This window comes from Corapipo altera, unplaced genomic scaffold (genome assembly GCF_003945725.1).
Source record: "Corapipo altera isolate COAL_440 unplaced genomic scaffold, ASM394572v1 180, whole genome shotgun sequence".
NCBI lineage: Eukaryota > Metazoa > Chordata > Aves > Passeriformes > Pipridae > Corapipo > Corapipo altera.
The window spans coordinates 462,691-488,688 of NW_020884915.1; the positions used below are offsets into that span (position 1 = coordinate 462,691).

Below are 25,998 nucleotides of genomic sequence, written 5' to 3' on the forward strand. Positions count from 1 at the left end.
CGGCCATGCTGCCGCCGCTGCCGCCCGGGGCCGCCGGGCCGGGCCGGGCCGGGCCGTGACCTCACGGGCCGCCCGCCGCCACCGCCCGTGACGTCACAGCACCGCCCCGCCGCCCGCGTGACGTCACAGCCCCCGCCCCGCGCCGAGGCACGTGCGCGGGCGGGGGCGGGGTCGGGCGGGAAAGAGGTGGGGCCGGGCAGGGAAGGGGAGGGGCCAACGCCTCGCGCCACCTGGCGGCCGATCCGCGCACCGGCACCAACCGGGGGCGGGGCCATAACGGGGCGGGGTCATAGCAGGGGTGGGGCCATCCCGGGGCCGGGGCCGCTTCCCACTGGAGCTGGGGTACAAGCCCAGTCCCTACGACGAGCACCGTGCCCGTTCTTGGAGCACTGCCACACATCCCCAGGTTCCTTTGGAATCCAGCTCTCTGAAAAGTTGCACCCACTTACCTTCATATCCGTCCTTTATGGAATCTCAGAGTGGCTGGGTTGGAAGGGACCTCAGGGGATCACCCAGTCCATCTCCCTGCCCAGGCAGGGTCGCCTGGAGCAGGTGATACAGGAACGTGTCCAAGTGGGGTTGGAATGTCTCCAGAGAGGGAGACTCCACACCCTCCCTGGGCAGCTGTTCCAGGCTCTACCACCTCCATGGAAAGAAGTTCTGCTTCATGCTGAGGTGGAATTTGTGTTTTAGATTATGGCCATTGCTCCTCATCCTATCCCTGGGCAGCACTGAACAGAGTGTGGGATCATCCTGACACCCCTTGTAGATATTTTTGTGCATTGATGGCATTCCCCCTCAGCTTTCTCTTCTCTGGGCTAACCAGGCCCAGCTCCTGCAGTTTCTGCTCATCAGAGGGTTCAGCCAATATCCCAGCAGTGTCCTCTGTCACACTCACTAAATCCATTGACTGTGGATGTACTTGGAGTAGCTGGGCCATCTTGGAATACACAGAACAAATCAATGCCCAGCTACCAGCATGGACACAGTGGACAGACATAACCACATATTTACAGACATTCAAAGGGGATCTTGTCTGACTGAATTGAATTGGCCTTGATAGGATGTTCCTTTGCATTTTTCTCCTCCTGCTTTCATCATTCCCATGTGCTGTTTGACGTGCTGTTCCAGTTTATTTTCTCTGAGGGATCTAAGTAAACATGATAAAATTATTATTTTGGTTGCTTTATTTTCTGTGCTTCACTTTCTGTGCTCCTCAGACCTGTCTGGCTGCAGCTGTGGGATCTGGAACCACCTCTCTGCCATATTACAAGATAGTGTAATGTCACGTTTTCCCTTAGAGATGATGAAAATTCCCCTTGATTTACAGACACTGTTCAGTAATCATGTCCTGAGAGGATCAGCTGGAACATGCCTGTATAGACAGTTGAGATACAGCCTCAAATACAGATACACTAATTTTTAGAAGTACAAAACAGAGCAAACCATGATCTTGTCATGAGGAAACCCACCAGAAAAGCTCTGGCTTTCCCTGAGCACGGCTGGGTTACAGAAGGGCATGTGCTGTGTCCTCCTCTGCCCTGGGGAAGGCAGTGGTGCCCTGCCTGCCCTGAGGGCCTCCTGCCAGATGTTCTGACCTCTGGCTGCCCAAATCAGTTATTTATGGAACATGGCTGTGCTGGGAAACACTGATGAGTGCTGACTCAGGAGCCTCGTGGGGTCACGGGTGGCAGAGCCAAGGCAAAGCCCCACCTCCACACTCCTCACATTCCCAGTCTCCTGCTCCTTGGCACTCTGCTGCCAAGTTAGGCCCTTCTCTCAGCAGTTTCCAAATTAAGCTACCAAAAAAAAAAAAGGTCTTTGTTCTGCCAGGTTGAATGTCTTTAAAACCTCAAAGTTATCCTGTGAAGCCAAATTATTTCCCAGACAAACCACCTTACCTGTGCTTCAAGTTAATAAATCCCCAGGTTTTGCACTGAGATAAATTATTGTGGTAGGTTTGAATTATTTCGTGGGCATTTCATTTGTTGCTGTGCAAAGCCCCCCCCCGTGCTGCTCATGGGACAGCTGCCAAGTCTATTTTACAGCAGTGCCTGTGCTGCTGCAGTCACTCAGCTCACAGAGGGAGAATCCTACGGAACAAACCTATTTCCAGGGCTCTCACTTATGCCATTATCACTGAGGGTGACAACAGAGCAGAAATGACAGGGCACACTCGTCTCCATCTGACACAGACATAGAGGATTTACTCTGGGGAGAGCCAAGGTGTGTGATGGCACCACAAGTACTCACCTGTCCTTGCCTTTAGCACAATTGCCCAAAACCAGGATTGTAAATCCAAGACAACCTCATAATTTCAGGAAAAATATTCTAAGTTCTATTAAGCAAGGTCAGCTGCCTTGTGTTTTTTTCCCTCCTGTTCCAACAACAATTTGCAAACTGAAATCTTTGGTGTTAAATAAAGGAATATTCTCTGTCATGCCCAAGGAATATGAAAACTGCTTCTAAGACATGATCAGAGAACAAGAAAAACTAAACATGAGAGCAAAACTGAAACAGTCAATATAAAAGTATGTGAATATGTTGCAGAGTTTTCCTTAATTCCTGTATTTATTAGGCATAAAGCAACCCTAACCCAGATGCGAAAGGGGACACGTTCTGGAGTGCCATCCCATGTTCAGGACAGCAGCCTCTCCCAGTACTCCCAATGCCCCCATCCCTGCCGAGCAGCGGGCAGGCCGGTTATCCTGCCGGGAAACACCAGAGGACAGCATTGCCTTTTGCTGGAGCGTTGCTGGGAACCACCGGAGTGATCCAACCAGGGGAGCTGCAGAGGATTTGGGAAGGTAGGGAAAGCCATCACCCTAAACCCAGGGAAGATGCTCACAGAAAGTGGTGACTACATGAGGATACTGAGACAGGTATCAAAGAGCAGCACAAAACTTTTTTAAAAGTGGATGTACAGAACAAGATTTATAAGATGAAGATTTACAGGCATTACCTGATTACCCAAAAAACTGTTCATGAATATTGGAGGGAAAAAAACATTGATACCATGGCAATTAACGACCAAAAAATAAAATTAAGAACATCTCCAGTGTTTTTATTCTCTCCTTCACACAACCACATACTTCCCTGTTTCAGAAATGATTTGCCAATAAATTGTCACCAATAGGGTTTGCATTATTTGCATATTGTAAAGTATGACAAATAAAGCATGTATTCCATGTTTTGTATGAAAATGCAAAGCAATATAATGTATATTTATACACAGTTATTCATCCTACTGCATATACTAGAAATGAAAAATTAAGTTACCTGCAGGATTCTACAGTCCGTTGTTATTCTGTATATAAAATCCTATTGCTCTTCAATAGAACGAATCTGGACATTCAAGGGTACAATTACAAAAATAATAACGCAAAAGGCAATAAATAAGACAATATAAAAGCTTGATAGTGCTTTTTAATTTTGGAGAAAAAATATTTTCAATAATAGAAAATACAAAAGTTGGTTTGTATTCCATATACTTATGTCTAAAATACCATTTATTAATCAAATACAGAACTGACAAAGATGCACATTAAACTGCTTTTATATTTTTCAGTAGAAATATAGAGTTTTCCAGCGTTTGCACAATCCTTATCAGACACCACTGAGGCTTGGTCACCTGCAAAGAGGAGCTGCCTCAGAGCAGAGCTATTCTCCCCTGTTCCAATAAAATCCTGGGCTGCACCTACATGTTTGTCAGCAAGAAATTCTTCTTTTTCATCTTTTTGTATTTTATCATTCCTTCTTTCAGTTTCTGAGCTCCTGGCTCGTTGCTTTCCCTAGGCCACTCTCCTGACAGATCCACACTGGACTGCAACAGTTCACTCGAGTTCAGCTTCTCAACAGGAGGCATTTCCATGGAATGAAAGGGGAATTGCTGCAGTCCTGTGGACCAATTAAATTAATTGGGTTTTAAGGAAAACGCAGTGTTCAGAGTCTCAATCAGTCCAACAGAAATGGGATCCACTGGTCTGTTTTCTTTTAGTACTTATTTTAATCTCAAGGATTTTTCACAAAGCAATCTGTGTCCTGAAAGAAACCAGCAATCTATTGATGCACGTGAGCAGAACAGTGCCTTCCTTCTGATTGATAATTAATGGATCTCACGATTAATGGAGCTCATCGTTCTGCAAACCTTTCACCTGGATTTTTATCTATCCCACAATGTAGAAGCTGATCCACCTTAACAATCATTTTTGTTAAGTGCTTCTGACTCATGCCAAGTCTGAGAGTCTTGTGTCCTCCACACCCTGCAGAAATGAAGCTCTCAAAGCTGTGTCCACCACAGCCCCTAGCAAGGTTTAAATGTGTCACACCCACCGTAAAATGATGGAATTTTGAAACGGAGCAGGGCATGACAGCGGAAAATCCCAGCTCTGTGATAGGATCTCTACTTTGAGCTAAAAATAGACTGGAAGCTAAGACTGACATAATGCATGTGCATATAAGGACTGAGTTAGGGCTGTATATAACCATAACTAATTCTCTCACTTCATTTGCCTGCAGCATTTATAGCCTGCCAGTGCAGACTGGGGTATAAATAAGTATTACATGAGATGTGTATGACTGAGTAAAAGACAGAGTTCTCTGCATGATGACTAGGAGTTAAAAATAAGTTCCATGCATCAGACGAAGCAAAAAGGCAAAGCAAACAGCTACAATAATCATTAACATACTACAAGGGCCCAAATGGAATCTGTGAGTCAAAACAAGAGTGATCTTTTAACGCAATCAATTTAAATTTCAAGGCCAGGCTGGACAGGCTTGGAGCCACCTGGTCTAAAGGAAGGTGTCCCTGACCCTGCAGGAATGAAATGAGCTTTCAGGTCACTTCCAACCCAAACCCTTCTGTCATTCTGTGATTCTAAATATGTGACGTAATGCAATATAATGACGACAACCAAGGTACTGATGACTTTTGCACACCTTGCTTTTCATCCCAGCCGGCATCTCAGGTTAACAAACTTAGTATTATCTCAAATTACACCTTTGTAGGTACTAATCTGCACACACAACTGAGCTCTCTCAGTGATCTTTCATATCTGCCTGCTGATGATTCATTCTAGGGTACATCTACACTGTGCTCCAAAGCTTGACTTTTACCTACTGGGAACTGTGTTTGTGTACAGAATTACTCAGGTACCCACAGCAGGGCTCAGCTCACCAATAGGTGGCCACCACAGAACTCACTCACTTTTCAGGTAGGTCTGTGCCCCAGCTCTGCTGCTGCCCCACCCACCAACAGCTGAACCTGTCTCAGCTCACCCATGTGGTGTCCAGAGATCACAATGTACTCAGAGGTTTGGCTTTATCCAAACTACGGACTCAGTATGTTCCTTGGATCCTGGAGCAGAAACACACTGGATTCCATCTCCCTACTCTGCTCACGTTTGGGAGCAGGAGCAGCATTCCCAGGCACATTCCATTACTCTCCCTGCATGCAGTGTGTAAGCTACTACTTCTTACCCAGCTCCCATCCAACACAAACAGATGGGCCACGTGGGAGGGAGCAGAAAACTCTTGCCTGTTACAGAAGGTTCCCAAACCTCATGTGCATGCCCACAGATTCTAAATATTAAGACCATGGGATTATTGTTCTTTAAATATACCACCATTAAATAAACTACCATTAAATGTGATCACAGAACTAAGTTACAGTGCTGCTCCAGAGCATCATTTATACCTGCTTTGTCACTCCAACGTACTGGGTTTGAGTCAAGCAGAACAGAACGTGACTCCACGTTCTTGTGCAGACAAAACTCAGCAGGAACTCTTTTGATTTGCTGTTTTGAAGAATACTAACCAAATCCTCCATGTTTTCAAGGTTGTGTACCGCTGAAGGGGAGTTAAAACCTAAAATCACTAACTAGAGTGTTTCAAGTATGTTATATGTTTATTTGGAAAGGATGGATGTAACAAATGATAAGGGAGATTGGGAAAACAGCTGTAATGGGCCACTTTACTACAAAAACAACACACACTTGTCAACTCTACTCTGCTCATTTCCAAACCAAACTTCCCCTCCACACAGTAACATAAACCAGACATGCTTTTGCTACTACCCTAATTTTTTATTTTATGCAACAATTAACAATACTAAAAATAAATGAATTTCCGAATTGCAAAGAGGAGAATTACTATCAGTAAGCACAGTGGGAATGGGTACTCTGCTGCACAGTTTTGTTTCAGTCTTGAATCATTTGCTCACTAAAATCCCACTGGAATGGAAGAGAAAGCTCAGTGTAATTGGACTGAAGATTCCACAATAAGGATTTGTCACCAAAACACTCTGAGAGTCTATAAAAGGAATAATTTTGAATATCCAAGAGCCACACAAGTTCTCATTGAAAATTAAATGTTTGGCATTTTATTCCCACTCCCAGGTGTTTTTCTTATTTTGATTCTAACCATTATTCTGCAGTTGCTGGAAATACTGAGTGCACACCTATCCTTGGCTTTAGGGCTAGGTCCAGGAAAAGAAATATCACCTCAGCTACCTTAGGCACAAGTGAAACCAAGAGCTTCTTTCCCTTTTGTTTTGGCATTCCTTGTACACGGCAGTAGTTTCATCAGGAAATGTGACAGATTCTGCAGAAGGTATAGCAGAAAATAAGTTAAAAAACTCGTGTATGTTCCAGCATTGAAATGCCAGTATTTGCCAACACCCCTGAAACACTTAATGAAACTCCCTGTCTCCACAAACACTGACTGCCTCCTAGGGAAAGGAACCTCTGATTTATATCCATAGTGATTAACAATGACCTGTACTGATTCACAGAATCATGGACTGGTTTGGGTTGAAAGGTACTTTAAAGCTCATCCAGTCCCACCCCCTGCCATGGGCAGGGACACCTTCCACTATCCCAGGTTTCTCCAAACCCCATCCAACCTGGCATTGAACACTTCCAGAGATGGGGCAGCCACAGCTTCTCTGGGCAACCTGTGTCAGGGCCTCACCACCCTCACAGCCAAGAATTCTTTCCCAATCTCCCATCTATCCCTGCCCTCTGGCACTGGGAAGCCATTCCCTGTGTCCTGTCACTCCAGGCCCTTACTCAAAGTCCCTCTCCAGCTCTCTTGGAGCTCCTTTGGGCACTGCAGCATGGACAGTTCTGTGAAATAGAGAATTTTGAAGTTCTAGCTCTATCATTAAAGCTACATTAAAAAATCAAACTGTAACTGGACTTCTAAAACAGGAAAATGCTTTTAAAAGCACAATAGTGCATCTTGAAAGGCCTATTTAATATGTCACTGCTTTCCTTCCTGGAAACCTCTGTCAGTGTTTCCAGATGATGAATTCCCACTTATTCTGCTGTGGCTGGAGGAAGGTATGAGAAAAACAATCTGCAGCCAAGTGCTGGGCTGGCATCCCACCTCTCCCAGTCCACTCCAGTCTGACCTACAGCAGTTCCCATCTCTCATGAGCCTTGGTGAGGGAGGTATCAATGTCTGTGAGGGGCTCACAGAGTTTTTGGTCTGAAACAGCCTTGATTAGGCCTTCTGAGAAAGCAATTCAACTTGCCAACCCACTGAACTACTTAAATCTCTAATATGCCGTGTGAATCTGTCTGCAGATCTCATCTAATGCGGTGCTCTTGCAAGTGAAAAAGCCAAGCCAGGAGGGTCATACAGATGGGATCTCAGTCTGGAATTCCACTTGAGATCCTGAGAAATTAAATGTCAAGTAAGCCAGTTTTTGCATACTGTGCATGCTAAAATAGATGTCCACCAAAACAGAAAAAATGATAGAAACATGAAGCACTGCTAAGGAAGGTAAAACATGGCTACATAGAAAAATGCACTGCTCACTCTCAGGTCATGCCAAAGTGTGGTGAAACTTGAAGGTAAATAGTGATCATTAAGCAACACTACTGAGACATAATTTGTCTCAGAACAAGAATTAAAACCAAGGGCTTAAAATACAAAGACAACAATCATGTGACATTCCGGGAATGCATGTGGTTCCCTTTAATGACACCACACATGGAACTTAGATTTATTAAAAAGAGTCATCTGTACATCAGTATTTTGACCTCATTTTCAGTCTCATGGTATTTTGAGCTGATATTTTTGTATTTTAATATTTCACCATACTGCTTAGCATTTTAAGCGGCTCATTTATATCCTGAATTTACTGCGTTCCCTTTAATGATATCACATTTTAACACCCCTAATTCCAGTCTGATGCTAATGGTACCCACAGTAATTAGCCTTCGTTATAGGAAAGCTTAAGTATGAGAAGAGGCATTCTGTGGGAATTTGCCCAGTATTTCTATTATTAATGACTTCTGGAATCCATCAGACCATAAATAATGCATCCTTCCTTCTCTGCTGACAACTTCTTAATTTTACGCTCCTAATGTAAATTTATAACTGCAATACTGGGGGGAAAATAGAAAGTGTGAGAAAGAGCAAATCATGCTTGTCTGAAGAATATGAGCTTAAACACCACATGAAAACACAGAAAACTTTCTCAGGCTTCTGGTGTGTGGATGAACAGTTTTGAGCAGTTTGTAAAAATTAGTTATGGTACATTTATAGTGCACTAAACTGTTTTTTTAAAGTAGGTCTATGCATGAGGTTGTACACAAATGTGATGAGTATGTCCCATGACACACAGGCAGACAGAAGGAATTTCCTCCACATGTATCAGCCAGGTATTGTATTTACATTTTTCTCTGCTAATTGTCTTCTTTCATTTCCTAATATCCTAATTTCCCCTATATCCCCTCTAAAATATCTCCTCCCTGTACACATTCCTCTCTGCTGTTTGGGTGAAGTGCTTGCCATGCACACAGTGATTCCTCGTCCCAACACAACCATTCCTCATCCCAATAAAACAGCCCAACCTTCTGCTCATGTTTCTTCTCTTCTGACTCCAAAGAACAGCCTCTGCCGAAAACTTTGTCTTCTGCCTCTCTAACCACATTCCCTGAAATTAATGCTTCTTCCTCTCACATAAACACAACCTCTCCTCCACTCAGGGCTTTGAGATTCACAGATTGATTTTTTACCACAACACTGGGGTGTTTCTGTTTTCTCATTTCTCCCAGCCCCAAGTCTTTTAACATGTTTTTTTAGTTTGATTTTTAACATTTTTGACTGTTTCTCTAGGCAAATGATTTGCCCCATTCAAGCTTAGTCCAGACAAAACGAACTTTGTCACCACAGCTCAGCTAATCAGTGCAACCCCCCCCACTCACAAGTCAATGGAATCTGTTGATAAATCAATTTTTTTATGCTACATTAATTTTTTTTCATATGAAAGAAAAGGAGCTGAAGTTTTTAATTCGAGTTTTCCATCTACTCTTTCTAGGTCATTATTCTGACTTTGTACTGCTTCTGAAATCCTTAGGTCTATGTCGCTTCTCAGTCCCAGCATCATCCATAGCTGTTCTTGCCCAGGGAAACAAAGAGCCACAAGCATCTCACAGGGAGAAGTAGGTGCAGCACAGGTGATCCAGGTAAAAAGAATGTGACAGGTCAGGTGGCAGTCACCTCTCATGTCCTGCTCACTGCCTGGTGAGATGGGAGCACAGTGCCAATGGTTCACAATCTGTTTCAGAAATCAGATTTCTGGTGGTTATAAACATATATAAATTATGTTTCATAGCAGTGAAATAAAAGTAGCCATTTTCCCTTCCTAATTAGATTTGCAGAATTAAATAATACTTTCAGTCAGTTTTGATTCAAACAAAAGCACAACAGCTGAAAGCTGGTAAATCTTTAAGAAAATAAAAGTACCAAGCCTCTAAGAGAAAGGTAATATCATACTTTGTCCTGATATTTATTTTAAATGGACATATGGTTTATAATGATGTATTTTGGAAGCACAGAACCAAAAGCCACGTGGACAATCTGAATCCAGTTAATCAGGATATATTTTCCATATTGAAGTGCTGGAGTCACTGTAAATCTCCATTCCCAGCTTGACTGTACAGTCCAACCTGCCTCACCTTCAACAGGCTGGCTGCTTAAAGACCTGCCTCTGTCTGTCTGCCCTCCTCATTCCAGTATAAAATACTGTATTTGCTCTTTTTGGATGTTTCTGTAAAACCTCCCTTGCGGAAATGACAAATACATTGCTAATGGCACAGCTCCTTGGTTCTAAATTACCGGTAATTAAAGCTGAAAGGAATGTTACAAAACAAATCTTACAGCGTAATTAGCAGCTCCATTTGACACTACTTCCTTAGAAATGTCAGCTCCAGCAATATTGACAAGGTACACTTGAAAAGAAGAAATGAAACCCATCATGAGAGGAACTGCAGGCCAAGAGCAGCCGCCGGGGGACTGGGGGGGGGGCTCTGGGATAACAGCGTGGAAAGACGTTTTTCCAGGCATCCCAATGGGAACAACTGCTGGATCCTTCTGGGCCATTCTCTTGGAAGAGAGACCTGAGACCCAAGTGCAAAAGGATTCCTCACATTAAGGAGATGGTACATACAACCTGCTGCACGTAAAGCTACACCACAGCTACACCGAGAATGTACTGGGACGTCCAGTTACCACCATGGGACATGGACTTATCCCAGTTTCACTGAAATGAAGAACAAATGTCCCTAAAACTCATTTATTTTCAGTATCATTCTGATTTCTCATTGTTTACCTGTTGTGGTATTGGGTTTTTGTTTGGTTTTTTGTTTGTTTTGTTTTGTTTATTTGTTTATTGGTTTTTGTTTAATCAGCCCCAGGGGAAGAGCTGACTGGTAATTCAATAGTACTGTAAGAAAAACTGAGTTTTCCCATCACAGCACCAACAAAGTTACTTACCTGAGCTAAGGAAAATTCAGCTCAAATCTCAAATCCATTCAGACCTTATTCCCTCACAGGCCATAGCCAGAACTAGAACTCTGAATTTTTAATCAGAATTATTACTTTGAAGTCTGCTAAAGTTGAACTCAATCCGAGAGGCAGCAAAACCCAGAAATGGCTGAGTCATTATCCTGAAATTGCAACTGAGGGGATATAGAGAAACTGAACAGGAATACTACTGGAAAACGACTTGTTGAAATGTCTGGGGAAATATTTAGAGGGAAGTTTAACTGCACTGCCAGCATACCACATGCTGGCTGCAGAACAGGCATTTTATTTTACTGTACATTAAGTTTATGAGGGAACAACATGGAATCAGCCTCCAATGTCTCACAGAATCATAAAATGGCCTGGGTTGGAAGGAACTTCAAAGCCCATCCTGTTCCACCCCCTGCCATGGGTAGGGACACCTTCCACTAGCCCAGGTTGCTCCAAGCCCTGTCCAACCTGGCCTTGGACACTTTCAGGGATGGGGCAGCATCAGCTTCTCTGTGCCAGGGCCCTGTGCCAGGGCCTCACCACCCTCACAGGGGACAGTTCCTTCCCAATCTCCCACCTAACTCTGCCTTCTGGCAGTGGGAAGCCACTCCCCTTGTCCTGTCACTACATGCTCTTGTAATAAGACCAGGAGTTCTGAGGAGAGGTCAGGAAAGAGGAATTACCTGGGATCACACAGCAATGAAAATATCCCAGGGAGGAAAACTGGCCAAGAAATGTCTAAAAGGGAGAATTTGCCTACAAACCAAAAATCCACCAGCCCAGCAGTGCTGTACACATACTTATGGCACTGAGTGACATAAGCAGATAAAATTGAAAATCCATGTTTATTGCACAGACCGAAAATGCTGTTGTGTAATTCCTGCTGCTGGTTTTGTCAATGAATATATCAACAGAGCTTGCACAGGAGTGTGAGTCTGTCAAACCAGTGAGCATTCCTGTGCCCTAACCCACCCCCCCCAAATGCTGTCAGCATGCTCCAGGGACAAGGAATGCTTGCCTTTAGGGGTTTAGCAAACTGACTCTGTTCTCACAAAAGTTTGCTAAGAGAGCTACAATTACTAGAACACCTTTTCATACAGCCATGAGTCACAAATTAGAAAATTACTTCAAATAATCATAAAATACAAACGTGGAGATGGAAGACTTGCGTTATTAACAAGCAGAAATGGCTTTGAAAATGCACCTTGTAAAGGACTATTTGGGAATACAATTAGATTTAAAATAGTTTGTTACGAAGAAACCGGATCTATTTTTAAACAGAAATGATCAAAATGAGTCACAGATGACTTCACTACTGGAAAAACAAAATTTCTTTTTATCTTGCTGAAAGCCACTGAGGTTTGAACACTCCAATCTGAATGCAATGGGGAAGTTGCCCAGGCCAGGTAGCTGCAGCTCTGGCTGCACTGTTGTGCCTGGGGGTGGCAAACTGGCACCTCTCAGCATCCCTTACAGAATCAGTCACATTTTAAACCACATCCTGAAAAGCTTCAGGCCTCAGAATTGTTCCTAAATCACTCTATAGAACTCTTGGGTAGAAGCAGCCACACAATTCTGCAGCTCCTGTGCTTCCTTTAGTGGGCTGAGGAGTTTATAACTGTGTTCTCACCCCTTTACTGAGTCCTGGGCATTCCAGTGACTTATCCAAAGCTAGGTAACTCTCCTGACCTCTCCTGCAAGCCACTGTCAGTCCTGGGAACAGAAGGCATGGATCCCAAATTCCCCATGACACTGCCCAACCAGTGCACACTACACTGGAGTCTGAGGTACGTTTTTGAAACATGTTGGCTCGCAATGAACTTTTCATCTGTGCTAATTAATGACAATTTTACACAAATTAGGTGAACCAGTACAAAATCAAGGAACAGCCATGGGTGAATAACAAAACTGCTTTGTCACTGTTCAGACTTCTGCTCCCCTTCCAAAGGTTTCACAGTCGTTGAACAGGCAGCTTTTAACAACAACAAAAAATCAAAGTTCAATGAATAAAGGTGAACATTGCAAATTCATTCCAGGTGTAGATGAAAACATGTCCAAGACTAAGAGCTGAGTCAGAGTTGTTGTGGATCAGCCTCCAAACTTGCCTCAGTTCACATTACAGACTTTTTGTTTGGTATTGATGGCACCAGTGTCACAAAACTGGTGTTCTACTCACTAGAAGAGAAGACAGCAGGTCACAGACCAGCCCCTGCAGGCAGTTACTCTGAGTTAGTGCCACTGCTGCACTTTTAGCTCCTCCTCTGTCCCTGCATCCAGGTGCTTCTGATGGCAGGTGTGCAGCCTAGGAGCAACGGGGAACAGAGGAGAAGAGTGGGCTGGGAATTAGCTCATGAAACATGATTTTGTCAGAAAAAGCTGTCTTGTCAAAACATGAGTGTTTCATAAAAATATACTGGATTTTGTCAATGCTTCCCTATGTCACAGGCAGAATTCCCAGGTACAGGGACAGCCTGGTAATGCTAGGTCCCTGTGACTGTAGTCTCTGCTGTGGGCTGCCTGGGATGTGCAGGGCCTTGGAAGCCCTGACAGTCACATCTCCACCTCAGGGAAATGCTTTCAGTAACGTGGATTAAGGGCAACCCTTGCATTCCATCTCCCATCCTTTAACCAAGATTCAGATCACTCTGCTGGTCCAGGTCTCACCCTGTCCACTACAGGAGGAGTTGAGTCTGAAGCAGCCCAGGTGCTGTGGGGCAGAGGGACAGAGCTCTGCATGTCATGTGTGTATAATACACAGACACATACACACACATTCCATGGTGGCAGCTGTGGTTGCACCACTCCCGAGTGGCAATGCCATGGACATTCAGGCTCTGCCAAAGGAACAGATCATCCAAAGCAAGGCATGTGGTAGGGCAGCAACACCTCAACCCATCCATCCCACCAGCCTTTCCCAGGATCCCTGTGACTGTTAAAATACCAAAGTGGATATGTGTGAGGGGTCGAGGCAAACGCTGCTGACAGTCCTGTGGCAAGGCTAGATGGGCTGGATGGGCACCTCTGCACAGCCAGGAATCGCTGCACTGGGAGCACATGCACAGCTTGGGAAGCCTCAATGCCTGCAGCCATCTGTCACCACGGCACTGCTGCCCAAAAACCTGCCCTGAATTCCTGCAGCACTCCTTACCCATCGCTGTGGCCTGAACAAAGCCTCCGGTGCAGCAGGAAGGCTGGCATCCTATTTTAGTACCTGTCACCCACAGAGCCAGGAGAAATGGATAAATGCCACATATGGCAGGAATTCCCTCATCTCAGTAACAGCCCGGGAAACCTGCAATGATCAAAGTATTACAGTGAAGAAGTCCTGGTCTGGGATCTGGCCAGAAAGGCCACTGCAGGAGGGCAGCAGACCTGCAGCTCATTTTTCTCCAGGGACACAAAGATGCTTAAATCCACAAATAATATTTTTTTGATTCGTCACTGCTCAGTTTGGGCTAGAAAGAGCAGAGTTATTCCAGGAACAGGCTGCTTGTGTGAAGCAGGAATGGAAGGACTGATGTCCTGTCCTTCCCCTGCCTGGGCTACGGGCCATTCCACTCTGGAAGCCAGATGGGCAACAGCAGGACTGCAGAGGGCACCAGGGCCAGCTCCAGCCTGAGGCTGCTTCCCAGGTCTCTGATGTGCTTTGATCCCTTGTTCAAAGCTCTCCTTCAAATGATGCTTCTAGGAAACAGACTCCATAAGGATGAGCCCTGCTTCAGGAAGCTCCAAGAGCAACTGGCACAGCAAAGCTGGGAGTGTGGGAACTGTGTCCGAGAAGACAGCACCATAACCATGGGGGCCAGTCAGTTCCCTCCCCACACAGGTACAAACACATCCCCAGGTCACCTGCACAGGTCACCTGCACCCCTGTGCATGGTGGCTCTGAGGGGTCCCAGCATAGAGCCTGGGGAGGCCAGAGGGGGAATGGCTTTCGACTGCCAGAGGGCAGGACTAGATGGGGTATTGGGAAGAAATTCTCCCCTGTGAGGTGGTGAGGCCCTGGCACAGGTTGCCCAGAGAAGCTGTGGCTGCCCCATCCCTGGAAGTGTCCAAGGCCAGGATGGACAACAGGGGTTTGGAGCAACCTGGGCTAGTGGAAGGTGTCACTGCCCATGGCAGGGGGTGGAACAGGATGAGCTTTAATGCTTCTTTCAACCAAACCTGTCTGAGATTCTCTCATTACAAATAACATAATTAATTTTCCCCCTCTCTCATAGCACGTGTTGGCGATAAATTGAAACAGTTCTTTAGATAAATATCAAAGCAGTTTTAAAAGTCTAACCACAGAATTAAACACTGAGAACCAAAAACGTCTTTGATATTTTCAAACCAGAAGTGAGCACTCACCAAGCTTTGCAGGAGCTCATTTATAGGATTCCTTTCTGAAAGCAGAGTTTTCAATTGCCTTTTCAATAAAACAGAAAAGAGCAGCAACTGTAAGAGCGAAGTTCATTGAACTAAATAGAAACACAAGAATATTTTTCCTCCTTAATTTTTTTCTTGCCTTTGTTTCCTATGACAAAAAGAACTCCACAAGGCAAATCCGGACTTCTCTATCGCTGACATCAGTGCTGGAAAACAGCACACTCCAAAGCTTTCCAGCATGACAACCTGGAGGTTGCATTTATGCCCATTCATTATGCACTGCTCCAATATTTAGCATTTGATCTTTCTTTGGAAATCCTGCTTATCACTTTCAAGTCTGATACTGACTGTCCCCATTACAAACACATCATTTGCTGTTGTTTATAATTTTGCTGAGCTTCAGCTGTTTGGGTTGCTGAGCACGTTCCTTGGGCTAAATCTGAGCTGAAACTGCTCAGCCATTTTTGATAATGAGATTAAAAAGAAATATGCCCTGTCTGTATTTAGTTTCATCAGCTTCTTGTTTTGAAAAACTCTGGTGTTACTGTTTTGGGAAGCAGCCTGGAAGCTTAGCACAAGGCACATATGACATTTATGTCACGTATAAGATAATATTTTTTGATCTATCTGAAAACCTGTTAACATTTAGGCAAACCCTAAGCTTCTGAATAATGTCAGCATGCCCAGGTTCAGAAAACAGTTGGTACTGTTCAGCAGTAAAATGCCCAGGGTTGCTCTATGTGCTGCTGTTTGGAGCATCTCTGATGGGAACCTCTGGGTGCCAATATATTTGGGATACAGGGACACCTTATCCCAGCACAGGGATGGAGGGGCTCTGTGTCCCACAGCCCCCGGTACCTACCAAATGAAGACTGGACAGAAATCAGACTTTACTTATTTCCTAATTTCTCACTGCTTCCATTTTGCCACTTCAACAACATTCTTTAAAACAGCTTTTAATACCCAGCAGCAGATCAGCTCAAATGAGATTCTACAGGCAAGGGGCTGGTTTAATTTCCAAGCATTGCAATTTGACTTGTTTACTGTTAAAACTAAAAAAAAAAAAACAAATGTGGAGAAAGCTTGGTAGTTTCTGTCATAATATTTCTTTACCTCTAGGAAAGAGAAACAAACATTTTGGCAGCTGCTCAACACAGGATTAACATTTGTGGCAATATTTTAAGACATTTCAATTCAGTCAAAACCTGAAAGCACTGTGCTCACATTTGCTGTTTTAGAAGAGGAGGATCCAGTGGTTTTTAAAGCAAAAAAGGAAGGGAAAACCATATCCACAGAATTTCCAAGCAGCTTGGAATACCGCTTGTGCACAAATACATAAGGACAAATACGGAAAATAAGGGCAAAATGCAACTAAGGAATATTCAGTGGATATTTCTGATGGGCATTGCCTGAGCTGCTGGTTGAAGTCAGTGGAGAAACATAAACAAGATACAGCACAACACATGGAGGGACTAAACTGATGTTAGTTTTGAGGAAGATGCACACAAAAGTGTCAGCCTCAAAGGATTTCAACCCCTCATACAATGATGATCACACAATTTACAAACCACATTAAAATACTGTTAGTCTTGTCCCATTTAAAATATTTCATGAGCACTGTAATTAAAAGATTTCAACACATCATTAAACTTGACATTTTCCAGCTATTTTTAGAAGCATAACCTTGATTTGTTACATTTTTCTAATCACAAGCAGAATATATAATGATTCACAAACAAGTGATACTAAAATATCTTTAAGCACCTTGTTTCAGTCACAAGGTAGAGTCACAGACTAGAATGGTTTGGGTTGGGAGGGACATTAAAGCTCATCCAGTCCCACCCCCTTCCATGGGCAGGGACATCTTCCACTATCCCAGGTTGCTCCAGGCCTTGTCCAACCTGGCCTTGGACACTTCCAGGGGTGGGGCAGCCACAGCTTCTTTGGGCAACCTGTGTCAGGGCCTCACCACCCTCACAGGGAAGGATTTCCAGGAAGAATTTCCATGAATAGGTTCCCAAAAAGTTTCCATAAAGGCACTATGATGTTACTGTTTGGGGTTTTTTACTTTTGAAAATGCTGTAGCATGTATTGACCAAGGGCTGTCTCCTTCTCCTCCTCACGTTTCCCCACAGAAAGGTTTATTTCAGAACCACGACTGCCAGCAAACTGATCTGTGTTGGTTTTTTCTTTCCTTCCAGTGGAAAAAATTAATTTATTTGTTCCAGTTAATTACCATATATTGGGATTTGTTGGCTTCCACTTCTGAAGCGAGAAACAAGGATTTGTCCAAGGACATTAACAAACCTGGAGAGAAGCTTCGGTGATCACAGCAAAGTGAGAGCAAGTGTCACTTCTCAGGGTGACAGGGACATGGTGAACCTTCCTCCTTGCACACTCCATCCCAGCCAGGGACAGCCCATTTATCCCTCCAATGGGTGATAAATACCCTGTCAGACAGCCACCAAAAGCAGATAAATGAGTAATGTTCTCTGACTGAACTGTCCTTCGCTGTCACTGAGGAGAAACACGAGGTCTGTAACTGTGGGTCTCATTTCCACCTCCTCTACAACACCGTAAAAATAATCACCAAATGAAAATTGTGCAAATCTCACCTGGAAAGAGCAACAGGTCTTACTTTTCTAAAGTTAGAGAGTTTAGAGATTCACTCTGTAATGTCAGTTGTACCTTTCAGTTCATCTGAGCTTTAGTAAACAACATCAAGCTTATTTACTGCTCCCCTGCACCAAGGTCAGTGCCAAAAAAACCCATCTCAAAGTCTGATTGTTGCAATGAAATTACAGTCAGGGAAGCGGAAGACAAATACAATTGTTATTAAATTACCTGTATGACCAGTGATTTTACCTGTGGTAACTGATTCCAGAGGGCAGCTTTAATCTTGTTAGATAAGAGATCCAGCCAAAGCAGATGTGGCAGCTTCTGAATTAAATCTTCAGGAATCATTGATAGAACATTTCCTTCCATATGCAAGTACTGGGAGAGAAAAACACAAACATGTTTTAAACCCAGAAACAGTGGTATGTAAAGTGTCACATGTGAACACCATAAGCTGCTCTACATTTCTGTGGGAAGAATGCTGTTCAAGAGGGTTAAAGGATACACAACTCTATCAATGACATATGTAAAGGATTTATTCAAGGACTTTGTCTTAAAAAAATCCCAGTGATTGAAAACTATAAATAAGAATGTGTAGGTTGCCCAGAGAAGCTGTGGCTACCTTGTGTCTGGAAGTGTCCAAGGTCAGGCTGGATGGGGCTTGGAGCAACCTGGGCTAGTGGAAGGTGTCCCTGTCCATAGCAGGGGCGTGGAATGGAATGAGATTTAAGGTCCTTTCCAAACCACACCATTCCATGATTCTTTCATGGACTTCTTTTAAAACCTCTTCCCCTTATTTCCAATTATTATTAGTTACTGTTTGCCCTCCAGGCCGATGTCCATCATTTCCCTCGCTGCAATTAAGCAGTTTTGTTTGCAGATTTCCCTGTTTGGGACAGTTACAGGATGGGTGCACCCAGAGAGAGAGGCAAGAGCCTTGGAAGGACCCCCAGCCCTGCAGGGATCCCTTCCCAGTGTGCCAGAATCACCCATGGGACAGGCATTAGCTGTTGTTGAAGCAGTTTTTCCTGCAGTGGGGTGACTTACCCAGAGATTAGCCAGGCATTGTACTGGTTTGAAATAAAGTGTTCTTAATTAGCATAACATTAGAAATCCATTGCTAGGACACTTAATCTTACAAATGCAGATAGTTATGTTCCCAGTGACCTGCCCAAGTTTGATCAGTAGCACTAGTAGGGTTTAAAATGAAGGAAATTAATTCAGAGTTTGGATACATATTTATTTTCTTGTTGACTTATACCATATTTATTAAACTAAATGAGGAAACAAAGCTATTTTGATGGCATTCCTCTCAAAGCTATTTCCTTACAGAAGCTATTTTAATTGGTTTTGGTTTAGGGTTTTTTTTGTTTGTTTGTTTGATTTTTTTTTTTTTTTAGTTTGTAGAAGAGAAACTGGCACATTTTATTATAGTCTCGTCCTTAAATGCACCTTGACCTCCATAGGAAAGAGCATGTCACTAACCATGAGAACCATCACGTGGCAAAACAAACAGCCTGGGCAATATATTTTTGGGCAAACAAGTAAAGTTTTTGTCAGATCCCCTGCTGATACAGCTGGAACCTGAACACCTCAAAATGTTGCCTTAGTGCAGTGCTTGGATTCCATTCAGCTCTCAGTGCTCCCACCGTGGCTCACTGGAATAATCCCCTTCTTTAGGAATTCTGACCCACACAGACTACTCAGACAGGAGCCCGCTGTGTATTGGAGCAAGTTGAACCCCGGAAACTTCTGTTTTATAGGAAATCTCTGAATTCTGAAAAAAAGACCTTAGACAAAACCCACAACTTGTTGTCCTGCACTGACATACGATGCTGCTCTTTCACGGGAAGAATTGGCTTCAATGTACAACTAAATCAGCCTAAATCTTCACATTTATTTAGTTACAGGGCCACAAGCTCCTGAAAATTCTCATTACCTGGGCTGAATGTGGCAAAGCACGGATTCCTCTCCAATTTGAACAGACAGATGCTACTAAATAGACTATTACCTGATTTTAAGAAAAAGCAGGTATGACTAGTCATTATTTTATGTTTTTCCTGGAACAGACTTTCTTTGAGGCTACTTAGGTGATTTAATTCTAATTATGAGCTATAGTTGCAAACCAGATGGCAACATTTATGACAATTAAAAAGGGATCAATGGCAAGGCAGTGCTGAAAAAATATTGCTTTGCATTTGTTTATGCAAAACAAGAAATATTTGAGGATAATTTTATTTGAGATTACATAAGAAAATACATCAGGATTGAAAGCAATGACACCATTCCAATAATTAAAGAGGGGATTATTTCAGCTAGTTTTCATCTCAGCATCATTTGGAATTCTATAACACAATAGTACTGGAGAAACGTGTTCATGGACATTTCAGGGAGAGAAAGTGGATTGGGAAAGATCCCCAATTTAGGTAAATCACCTTAAAACAGGACGTTCAGTGTTCCTTTTTCAAATCTAGCTGTCCAATTTACCCTCCTTACTGAAGCCCGAGTTCTCTGTGCAGCATCAGCACAGTAACAAAACACCATTTCTTTAACAGGATACTGTCTAGGAAGATTTTATCCTAATGAAATAATAGATCAAAAGTCAATAAATACATCCCTCCATAGTTTCATTTGGCTTTCATCAAGCCAGAGTTACAAGCTCCAGTCCCAAAGCAGCAGCCAGGGCGTGTCGTTCTCTGCACAAAGCACTGTTAGTTTGGTCACTGTGTTTAGGTGCTGAGCTGCTCCTGAGCTTTACCTCCAAAGCCTTGCCACCCTGGGCCTTTGTCTTCCTCTAATACAAGAAATATCGTTGCTTTCTATATAAAGCTACTCTCTACAGCTTTAGATGGATTTTTTAATCCTCACATAACTGAAAGAACTAGATGACTGAATTCTAAGAATGTACCTTATTAACGTATGACAACATATGTTCTTGCTTTCTTAGTGAAGCATTTGGTTAACCTGAGTAAACGAATGACACAAGCAGAAAAGCAGACTTAAATGAAAAGAAAAACAAAACAAAAACCCTAAAGGAGGCAGCAGTCACAAAAAAATTAAAGGGCTTAATTGCTCAAATAGTACCAGAAATACAAGCACTTTCACAGGATTAGGCAAGAGAAAACACTACAGCATAGAGGATATTAAGCAGGATACATATTGATACTGTAAAAGGCTAAACCAAAACAAGAAACTGAAGTAGCTACACTTACCTCAGCAGTGTGGGAAGAGGGAGCTTGGCAGGGAGGAAGGCAGCACTTTTATCAACTCTTTGATTTCGAGCACTTGCTGGTAAAAGCCCTGTAATCCCACGGGACTGCAGCTGTACCTGGGATGGCAGGAGCCTCGCACTGCCCGAAAGGTGCAGCCCCTTCCCTGTCAGAGTGGACCAGTTCTGGCTTTAAGGTTTCGTGAGAACTGTTCCTGCCTGTTGCTGCTTCCTGAGGGCCACTGCAGGTGATCACAGAATCATGGAATGGTTTGGGTGGGAAAGGACCTGAAAGACCATCCCATTCCACCCCTTGCCATGGGCAGAGACACCTTCCACTTATCCCAGGTTGCTCCAAGCTCTGTCCAACCTGGCCTTGAACACTTCCAGGGATGGGGCAGCCACAGCTTCTCTGGGCAACCTGTGCCAGGCCTCATGACCCTCATAGCCAAGAATTTCTTCCTAATACTGATTTAACCCTGTCCTCTGTCATTTTAAAGCCATTAATTCCCTCTTGTCCTGTCACTCCAGGCCCTTATCCAAAGTCCTTCTCCAGCTCTCTTGGAGCCCCTTTAGGCTCTAGAAGGGTCTCTAAAGTCTCCCTGGAGCCTTCTCTTCTCTAGGTGAACACCCCCAGCTCTCCCAGCCTGGCTCCAGAGCAGAGGGGTTCCAGCCCTTGGAGCATCTCTATGGCCTCCAACAACTCCACATCCTTCTGATGCTGGGTCCCAGAGCTGGAGGCAGCTCTAAAGGTGGGGTCTCACCTGAGCAGGGCAGAGAGGCAGAATCCCTCCCTCCCTGGCTGTCCATGCTGTGGGATCAACCCAGGGCACAGGGGGTTCTGGGCTGCCAGGGCACATGGCCAGGGCATGTCCAGCCTCTCACCCACTGGCACTCCCAAGTCTTTCTCTCCGGGGCTGCTTTCAACCCATTCTCCTCCCAGCCTGTGTTTGTGCTTGGGATTGCTCTGACCCAGATGCAGCACCTTGTGCTTGGCCTTATTGAACTTCATGAAGTTGGCACAGCCCCACCTCTCCAGCCTCTCCAGGTCCCTCTGGATGCCCCATCCCTTCCCTTGAGCATGTGACTGCACCACCCAGGTTGGTGTCATTGGCAAACTGGCCAAAGGTGCATCAATCCCACTGTCCCTGTCACAGACACAGATGTCAAACAGCTCTAGTCCCAATCCCGACCCCTGAGGACACCACTCCTCACTGGGCTCCACTTGGACATTGAGCCATTGACCACAACTCTTTGCATGTGACTATCTAGACAATTCCCTATTCACTGAGGTGTTCATCCATTAAATCCTTGTCTCCTAACAGGATTTATTAGTTAACTGTGGTGGTGCTTAAAGACTTGGAACAGCTGGCGCAGAGTCATTACTATGAGCATCTTTAAAAATAGAATTGGCAGTATTTACAGAAACACTAATGATAGGAAAATATGTGAAATTTCCCCCTTATGTAATGTTTATTGAAAGAATTATGTGTTCTGTTAGAGGAACTTTAAAAAATAAACATAGGCTTTTCTCTGTAGGTTTTCTTCTCGATGAAGAAGGCATGTGAATTTTAAGAATCACAGTAATATTCCTTTCATCATCTTAAATACATTGCAATTACAGCCATTATATTCAGGAAAGGGCTTTTTAAGGAATTTAATATGATGGTATCTTACCCCCCATGTTTCTATGCCCAAATTAGGAGTATCTTGCAATATTTGCCTCCTTTGCAGTTTTGTGATAATTGGTGGTGATTTTGTTTAGAAACCGCTTCATCAGCTGCCTGAGACCAGATAACCATGAAGAATGTAGTGCTGCTTTGGGCAGTTTTATTCCTGTTTACACTGGTTTTATACAGGATAACTTCGCTGGTACCAGGGAACCTGATCCTCATTTACAGCGATGAAAGAAGAAAATTGTCACCATTCTGTACAACCAGTAACATGGCAGAATGGGAACCATAATAGCTCCCAGTGGAGTAGAGCATAATGAGGTAAACTGCAAAATCCGTGTGCTTAAATGAAGTGTGAGATTAACAGCAAAAGTTTAAATATTATCTTCAGTTTCCCTCATACTAATTTTGGCAGGATATACAATACGCAGCTCACGATGCTTGGGAATGAGAAAGATCAGTCATTCCTCAAAGGGAAAGAGGTGTTTGAGAAAGTTGGAGGAAATAATTCCTGATACAAGTCCTTCGATTAAAAAAACAATCCAGGAATTTAATAAAGAATTTTTTTGGTCTGTCCTAGATTAGAACAGGTATTGCCTCTGCCAGGTAAATGAATGCACGTTGGCTTTGCCTGTTTCATGTCAGTGGATTTCGATGATGGTATTGACTGGATGAAAACATGATGAGTTTGGTCCATCATATGCAATTCCTTAAGGACAGAGGGGATTTCATGGCTGGGGAACTGCTGTCCCTAAAAAAAACCCAGAACCCTCTCATGGCCTTTTTTTCTTTTATAATCGAAGCAAACCATCCAATCTGCTGTATCTTCAGTTTTCAGGACAGACAGAAATGCACAGAGTATCCCCAAGACTTCCACTGGTAAAATGCCTGATTATCTCTTCATAAAATATAAAACATAAAAAGAAGACTGGAAAACAAAGAAGAAAAAATGAACAAAAAGGAGTAATGAATTCTTAGAGTTTTCAAGGACAGCCTGTTCCCAATAACCCCTTTGGCCCCCCCAGCTCACATGTTTGCCCCTTAGAGGGGCAGTCAAAGCTACAGCCAAAGATGTTTGAAGAATAAATTACCGTGAAAGTCAGCTTTTATTTAAACTCCCTCATTTCAAACACAAAGTGGCTCTCTGTTTCCCTGGAGACCAGGATATGTAAGAAGGCAGAGTTTTCTCTCCATTTCCCTTTCCTACACTGGACCCCTATGGAGCAGATTTTGGACTTTCTTTCTTTCCCTCCTGTAAGACCAACATTAATTACTGACTGGGCATTTTTCTCAGGTGACTGTAGTTGTGTCACTGAGGTGGGTGACCTGTGCTGAGACTCCTAACATGCAGGTGTTTGCTGAGGGGATCAGTGTATCTCACTGAATGTTACTCACTGGGTTTAATAGTGGTGTCAGACACAAGTGCTCACTGAACAGAAAGGAAGCCCCTTTTCAAGTTCTAGAAGTAAAATTCTGCTACAGAAATAACACAGCACTAGAAAAAAAACCCAAACCAACTTCCACGGTCTTTCATTTGTCTCCTGTCCGACTCCTCTTTGGGAAGGTAAAATCATTTATTACACTGCTCATGAATCAAAAATTGAACAAACCCTGTGCTGCACCTTCTACCACTTTACAGGGAAAGGAATCAGGAGATGGGGTGGAATGAAACCATCCTCTGGCATGAAGACAATCCCAACTTTATGTCCCAAACTTTTTCCTACACTATATCTTGAAAATTTATTGGGAAAAGACTCTGATTCTGTGCTCTGGATTTGATTGTCCAAATAGTACTAGAGAATGAGAGAAATGACAACTGACTGAAGATGTTTAATGATATCTTTCATACTTTTCCTACAGACCGTAAAGACAGGAGAAAGGAAGGAGGAAAGCTGATACCTCTGAGATTCACAGTGTATTTAAACACAAACCTATCCCTAAACAAAGCCAAAATTACTGCCTTTTATAAAAGTGTTCTATCTTCTTATTTGAGAGCAAATTCTTTCTGATTTCTCAAAGAAATATTATTTGAGAACTATTCTTTGCCTTTGGAAAACTGTTCTTAAATGACACCCTTCCATTGTAATCCTTTTACAACTTCCAGGCTCTTTGAAATAATGAGTGCCTCCTCCTGTGAGGAGCACAATAACTGATGTATCCATTTCAAAACATGCTGTGAAAGAAAACACCATAAGTTTTAAATGAAAACTTGGGAAACAGCATCTCAGGAACCATGAAGGTACTGCTGGTGTAACAGCTGTGATCTGCTGGCTCCAGGGCTGTCCCTTGCTGTGACACTGCTGGCGCTGTGGGTTATTTCTGAGAGATGCATTTCATCAGTCATTCCACAAGACATTTCAGTTCAACAGGCCATGAAAACCAGTGTCACTAGTGTGTTCCAGCTCAGCATTTTCATGAGGTTTAATAAGATGAAGTGCTGGTGCTGTACCTGGGTCAGGGCAACCCCTGGTGTTAAATCGGGCTGGTGATGAGCAGATGGAGCAGCCCTGGGAGAAGGACTTGGGGTGCTGGTGGGTGAGAGGCTCGACATGGCCCAGCCCAGAACCCCCCCGTGTGCTAGACTGATCCCACAATGTGGGCAGCAGGGGCAGGGGCTATTCTGCCACCTCAGCTGAGACCCCACCTGCAAAGCCGCCTCCAGCCCTGGGGTCCCAGCACAGGAAGCACATGGACCTGTTGAAGCGAGTCCAGAGGAGGCACGGAGATGATTAAAGGGCTGGAGCAGCTCTGCTGTGAGGAAAGGCTGAGTTGGGATTGTACAGCCTGGAGAAGGTTTTGCAGCGACCTAATTGCGGCCTTCCAGTGCCTGAAGGAGCCGACAAGAAGAACGGAGAGAGACTATTCAAAAGGGCCTGGAGTGCCAGAACAAGGGGGAATGGCTTCTAGTGGCTACCGCTGTCGGCAGTGAGCACTAGTGACCGATGCAAGATGTGCGATGTGCGCGGTCACAGATACCGCCGCGAAAGGCTGGCTGTAACACAGCCGGGTGGCCCGTCCTGCCGAGGCAATCTTTATTTACCAGATTAAAAACTACGGGGCTGGCAGATGCTGCAGTGAGCGCGCCCGGAGGGAGAGGAGCGGGAGGCGGGCCGGAGCACGGCCGGGGATACCGACCGGGCAGGTTCGGCTCGGGGAGCCGACATCGCGCCCCTCGAACAAAACCCCGTGCTCGGTGGGATGCAGGAAGAGCCGCAGATCCCGCCCCCCGGTCCCGCTCCGCCCGGCCTCCTGTTCTCCCGCCCCGCTCCCGCCCCCCGGTCCGGCTCCACCCCACCGCCCGCATCCCTCCGGCCCCGCTCCCGCCCC

General features: G+C 44.2%; 1 protein-coding gene across 1 annotated transcript in view; it reads right to left on the reverse strand.

The window, feature by feature from the left end:
* The window catches only part of PWWP2B (PWWP domain containing 2B), a 30,043-nt gene extending 18,439 nt beyond the window's left edge, over positions 1-11,604 (reverse strand). The window contains exons 1-2 of the mRNA XM_027655192.1: positions 11,582-11,604; positions 7,089-7,095 (exon numbers count right to left, since the gene is read on the reverse strand). Of these exons, the coding sequence (XP_027510993.1) occupies positions 7,089-7,095; positions 11,582-11,604 (30 nt within the window). The remainder of the gene's footprint in view (positions 1-7,088; positions 7,096-11,581) is intronic.
* Between the last annotated feature and the right edge of the window lie 14,394 nt (positions 11,605-25,998).